This window comes from Etheostoma spectabile, chromosome 20 (assembly GCF_008692095.1).
Source record: "Etheostoma spectabile isolate EspeVRDwgs_2016 chromosome 20, UIUC_Espe_1.0, whole genome shotgun sequence".
NCBI classification, from domain to species: Eukaryota; Metazoa; Chordata; class Actinopteri; order Perciformes; family Percidae; genus Etheostoma; species Etheostoma spectabile.
Genome location: NC_045752.1, coordinates 13,793,925 through 13,800,320, shown reverse-complemented (window position 1 = coordinate 13,800,320; position 6,396 = coordinate 13,793,925). Strand labels below are relative to the sequence as shown.

Below are 6,396 nucleotides of genomic sequence, written 5' to 3'. Positions count from 1 at the left end.
AACTCTTTGTGAAACATGAACAAACGCAAACAATGAATGCCTCAGAACTTTCTTTTATCATCCAGTTTGACGGTCAGTATTAATGGAAAAAGAACACAAAAAGTTTTTGTAGGGTTTTATTATGTGGTATTGGATCGATGCATAAACTCCAGTACTTCCCAATACCAGCGTTTTAGGCTGTATCGGAGGCAATACCGATACTGGTATCGGTATCAGAACATCTCTAGTCATGACCCTCAGTGTCATGTTTAGTCTTGCTGTGATATTATGTGAGCAAGGGTATATGTGCATTGACGTGTATGATCATACTTGTACTGAGTGTGTGTGTCTGTCAAGTGTTAGCAGCTGTTGGATGTACTCCATGTGCTCCTGACCCACGGGTTGAGCCCAAGGCTCCATGGCAATAGCTGACTGCTCTCTATATATTGGACAGCCTTTGTAACGGTGGAGCAGGCTTGAATGACGAGGACCTTGAAGCATGTGGAGCAGTCATCCTTCATGAGCTTCAGAGGTTGTCATGGAGCACAGCAAAGGGCTGCCTGCTACCACAGGATCTAGTGAGAGCTCACCCGTCCAGCACTGAGCCTAATGAAATAAGGTAAGGCCTCCTGGTTTTTATGTGAATCCAGCTCCAAAGACTAATGTCAGTGTTTTTTATTTTATTCTGTATTCATTTGTGGGGATTTTTCAGAAACCGTAGAAGAAATGGAAGAAATAGTTACAGTATATGATACAATATAGTGTGTGTGTTTTGTAGACAATTACTTTTTTTTAACTCCCCTAACAAGAAGTGCAATAATGGAGTCATTCAGAGCACAAATATCAATGCTCTGAAAGCTACAGAGTTCAATAGACCTTTCTTTTCTTTTCATAGAGAGACAGAGAACAGACTTACAGATAAAGTGAATTCCACTATTTGGACAAAGAGTGGATGGCTGCCTGTGCATTATTTTTTTATTTTTTTGGGCAAAATAGTAAGGGACAGGGCACACACAACAGTTACTGAGATATTGCACGCTACCATTCGATACGGTGTCCCTTGTCCACAAATGTAAAGGTCATCTTTACTGTCTCCTTGTGCGCTGCACAGGTGAATGTCATGAGTAAATTAAAATGCCCTATCTGTGACTTCCAGTCCTTTGGATAATGAGTAGTTATACTCTGAGCCAAATCCATGCTCTGCTTCACTACTCTATTGATTTCCCTGAGACCTTCGCTGCTATATACTCAATCCAAAGAAATACGTAGAGCAGTGTCCCTCTCTTTCCTGTGGAGATGCCTATTGGCTCTTTGACCTTTTTTTATCTAGTTTTCAAGGTGTTATATCACTGTCTGTCTATTCAGTGTTAACTGGAATTAATTAATGATCTATATCTTTTTAAGTGTTAAGATGGATTGGCGCCAAACTAGCAGCCTTTTGAGAATGCTTAATAAAAATAGTGTGACAAATGAATTATAATTTCACCTAATGGGCAAACTTGTAAGATTTCTCAATTTTCTTGATAATCAAAGAATCTGTCACCATAAGGAGGTAACATTGTGACTTATTTACAGATGTCCCACTGTTTATTAAATAAGAAAGCCTCTCTTTCTCTCCCACCGCCCCCACCCTCACCCCAGCACCAGCCTCCCTGCTGATGCTGTTCGGCTGTGGGATCGCTGGTTCAAGCACGCCCTTCTGCTGAAGGAGCGCCGTGTCCTCAGCACTGAGCGCTTGGTCCAGCTGTTCACGCCGCAGCTGCTGGAGCGCCATGCCGCCTACAGCCACCAGGTAGCGTTGGAGGCTCATACACTGCCACTACACATCGAAATAGGAGGTCACACACTTGCATTCACCCGACACCCATTCCCTAAAGCAAGCAGACATTACCACACACATATGACTGCAGGAGTAAATTGCCATTTTTTTCTTCTTCTTTCCAAAAAGGCCAGTGTTTTTGTTACTTAAGCACGTTTTTTGTTTGTTATTTTAGAAGAGCGCTGTAGTTGGTACTGAGTGCCCTCTTTGTGTCTGGTGTTTGAAACCAAGCCCTGGCTGCCGACTCATCAGATTGCTCCACACGTTGACCTAGACAGAAGGGAAACCCTGACCCATGCACTAATCGCAAATTACAGCCTCTGCTTGGCTTCTTTCATCTCATGTGGCGTATTCATCTAAGAAACACTTGCTTTTAATTTGGCATTAGCCAAAAGTATAGCCATCAGCTGGGTCCAATTGAATGAGGGAGCCGTTGGGATCTTTTCCCCAACGAACAAAATTATTTTAAATGTCCCCCTTATTGACCTTGTGGAGATCATACTCAATTAAACAAGAAAGACATAACAAATAAAATCACTTTAAATGCAAAGATAATATCAAGAAATATACCAGAAAATGTACACTTCTATATGCAGGAGTGATCTTATGTACTTCATGCAGGATTTTATAAACATTTTTGCAAACTCATCTTGTGGGGGTTCTTGTGGCTCAGAGATCATGCTCCAGTGTCCCCGACGCAATGAGGGAGACTGTAGAGTCTCTTGAAAATATGAACGGACAAAAGGAAGAGAGGCATGGCCATCTACATCATTGTGTCGAAGTACATCAGGAAAAGCCTGAGTGAAAATCTTTCTCCCCCTTTATCTTTCTCACTCCATCTATTTCTCTCTCTCCCTCCCTTTATTTATCTATCTCTCTCTCTCTCTCTCTCTGTCCTCTCATATAACAGCTTACTCTCCTCACACAAGAGCAAACAGAAATTTCCATTCACGTAATGCCACACAGCCTGGCTACTCCAACAAATGGGAGCATGCAGCTCGCATGCACACACTCAAAGAGGCCCTTTGAATATTCAAGTGCTAACAGTTGCATTCATTGATATTTAAAATGCAGTGGGTCTGCGAGAGCCCTCAACCCCAGTACATTTGACTAAATCTAAAAAAAGAACAAAGACAGATATCGGGGACAAGGATCAAGACAGTTTTTTTTTTTTGTTGTGCAGCAACATCAAATACCAAGTGCCAAGCTCAGATTGGCATGTGTTTGCCTCTCTTCCCCTCAAAGAAAATGAAAGCATGTACATTGTCAATCTTCACTGCAACTTACTGATAACAACTTAAAATGCACTTAAAGTTTGTCACTGTCAAAATCCTCCTGATCATCCCCTCCCTATTAGTGCTCATTAAAAGTTGCAAATGGCCATCTGAGGCTGAGAGGCAGTCTTTGATCACAAAAGAGAGATGATGATGGCAGGATTTGATACGGAGGAGAGAAAAGAAATCGGTGTGTGGCATCTCCCTGCTCCTCATCTCCCGGAACAGCTCCTCTTAATTGTGTATCCTCATCTCCACCAGAGATTTAAAAAAAAAAAAAGAGTTGGAGAGGGAGGAAGAGAGCGGTTTGTCTCAATTTTCTCAGCCAAGAGGGGAGATATCGGGAACGTGTTGCACATTAACGCCAGGGTGATTGCATTCTTTAGGCGCTTCTCTAATCTCATGGATGAGAAGAGAGAGGGAGAGAAAGAAAAAAGTGTGATTGAGAGCGGGAAAGTGTGTGAAATAATCTTTTTTTTTGTTAAACGAGTGAGAGAATTTGAAGTTATTTTCCCTTGGTGTTTGAACACGCACTACAGCTGCACCTCTGTGCGAGCAGCCATGGCCAAAGAAAATGACTTGCCTAATCGGCGAGAGTTCAATTTGACACTTCCTTCACAAAATGGGAACAATCAAGAGTGTGGTTTTAATTTGTGCTGCATACAGGCCAAAGTGCTGCTGAGGACACTTGTGTCCCGGTCCAGTGAGGAGTGCCCCTCAGCAGAGGACGAGAGTGACATGTCTTCTTCGTGTGGTCCTCCTCCTCTCCTGGCTGACAGTGATGGGAAGCCCGCCAGGCCGGTACGGAAGCATCAGATCCAAGGTTACTATAATGGGATATTCTAATTAGACTACAGTATTTTAATGCTGGGTTTTGGCTATTTGATATGGAGGAATGGTTGCATTTTCTAACCATCAAAAACTTTTCCCTAAGCAAGTGTTTTGCTACAGTTTCCAGTCGATTCCCACAAATGTCCAAAACATTCCATACTGAGATAAGTCTGTCTTTGCACATTAATATAAAACAAGACCATTAGCAGGAACAGATGTAGACTGCTAATGTTTTTTTTTTTTGCAAACCATCTCTGCAGAGAACTAAAACATCTCTTTTATGAAAGAAATCAATTTCACCATAGAGCTTTTTTTATTAATCCCTCACAGCCCCGTTTTCCTGCAGGCTTCTATTCAGAGCTAAAGAAAGACCCCCCCATTCCCATTTCTATCCCTAGACTCCCTTCCTCCCTGCAACTGCTTCTCACTATGCGCTTCCCTTTCTTACAGAACTACAAAGTACTGAAGAGGACAGCCAGGACGAAAGCCCTGTGGAAAGTGTTCCTATTAGAGGTAAAAAGGCATCGCCGGTGCCCCAGCATTCACACTATCCTTATGTTGTGGTTTGTTTTCTTCCCACTGCAGTGAATAATGGGCTCTTTTTAGGCAGGATGATCAAGGTGAATCCAGGGTCAAAGTCCCACCTGAAGAGCTGTGCTAGTTCTCTCTCATTATGTCCGAGAAAAACCCTAGCTATGTTTTCAGAATGGTCTGAAGTATTCTGGCAAAATTGATAATTTGCTGGCCCAACATAATGCGGCTGCTTTAATTGTCACGACGCCAGGGTGGGGAGCGCAAGAGATCTGTCACCGGCTCTCATTATCTTCTCAACAATGCTTTGGAAAGGCTAGACTTGAAAAATACTAGATGTGAAGGCATCCTGGAAGCAGTTGGTGTGCCCATCCCTAAGCCGCACCTCTGAAATGTAAAGCAATCCTATATTACCCTTGGCTATCAGACTTCCTACGGGTGTTTCATGTGTCTGCATCCCTAAGGTGCACAGCAAGCAAACTGAGTCCAGTTTCCAATAGCTACACTTAATCAAAAGAGCCATCACCAGCAAAAAGCAACAACAAAAAAAATATGATTTTGAGAAGATTTTGCCGTGGTCAATCAATGTTACAATGATAGTATTTGCCCAGACATGCACATCTGTTTACCTACTGTTTCTTGTTTTTTGTTTTTTTTTTACATATAAGAGCAATGTCTGTATAAAGGGCTGTGGTGAAATATCACTGTAAATATCAAATGGTTTTTAGAACATGATTAACTTAGGAAATCAAGTCAAATAATCTGACTCAGTCATACAAGATCACACTTTTGCTCTACCATTTGATTTGGTATGTGTGTTTTATCATTTAGACATTAGCCCATTTATTATATATTTCTGCTATGTTGATTTTTGTCAATGCAGTGTCTTAGCTCCTCTCCAATACAATACCTACTTTAGTGAGCTAGAAAGTAGTTATGAGTGTTTTTAAAACATTATATTAAGCATTGCCTTGCTGGTAGATAATCTGAGATGCTGATTGCTGTCTCATGGAAACTGTTGCTTACATACTGTAGGCTAGAATCAACAGCTTAGCTGATTGAGCACAGTGTTTTCACCCACTCTGTTCAGCTGTGAGACCAAAAGACTCAGCTACTGAAGCGTGTTGTCTCATCAAACACGGAAACCTCTGAAAGTTGGAAACCTGTGTTTTAAGCAAATATTTGACTCTGTGTGTGTGTGTGTGTGTGTGTGTGTGTGTGTGTGTGTGTGTGTGTGTGTGTGTTTGTGTGTGTGGGTGTGTGTGGGTGGTGGTTGTGTGTGTGTGTGTGTGTGTGTGTGTGTGTGTGTGTGTGTGTGTGTGTGTGTGTGTGTGTGTGTGTGTGTGTGTGTGTGTGTGTGTGTGTATGTATAGAGACAAAAGCATATCAGTTACTTAAACAATCAGCCATGCAGGAAGGCAAGGGAGTTCTGAAGAGAGGGGGAGGACGATGGTCTCAGGTAAGAGAGCAGTCCACTCTACCAGGTGTGGGTGTGTGTGTGTGTGTCGCACACGCTTGCATAAGTATACAACACCATGCTATAGTTGATTAAAAAGAGGAATAAAAAAACATCTTCTGGAAATATTGATCTTAATGCCTTAATTTAAAAAAATAGGAAAATCCAACCTTTTAAAGGACACACATTTTCTTTGTGAATGAATGATGTAAATAATTAAATGTTCTTCCTTAAATACAGGGGGCATAAGTATATACATGGGGGACTCTTCATAAGATCATCTCTCAATGCAAATCAAACCAGCTATTAAGCGAACTGAAATAACACCATGCCAATCGCTATGTATGGTGAAGGGTATGTGATGATGTGGGGTTGTTTTAATTCCAAAGGCCAAGGGAACTTTATCAGGATGCATAGTATCCTGGATCTATGAAATAACTGGCCTTCAACCCTCATGTTGTCCTCGGGTCAAATTGACCTGTTTTCCTATATCAGTGTTCTTTTTA

General features: G+C 41.7%; 1 protein-coding gene across 8 annotated transcripts in view; it reads left to right on the top strand.

Moving 5' to 3' along the window:
• Positions 1-6,396, top strand: part of kiz (kizuna centrosomal protein) — a 24,200-nt gene that overhangs the window by 8,787 nt on the left and 9,017 nt on the right. For 2 of the 8 annotated variants that reach the window (XM_032500566.1, XM_032500569.1), the window contains 4 exons: positions 434-598; positions 1,621-1,771; positions 3,739-3,895; positions 4,354-4,416. In XM_032500566.1, coding sequence (XP_032356457.1) covers positions 434-598; positions 1,621-1,771; positions 3,739-3,895; positions 4,354-4,416 — 536 coding nt within the window. Of the gene's footprint in view, positions 1-433; positions 599-1,620; positions 1,772-3,738; positions 3,896-4,353; positions 4,417-5,807; positions 5,895-6,396 lie in introns of those variants that run through there. The other 6 variants (XR_004326952.1, XR_004326953.1, XR_004326954.1 and 3 more) reach the window with 6 other exon arrangements.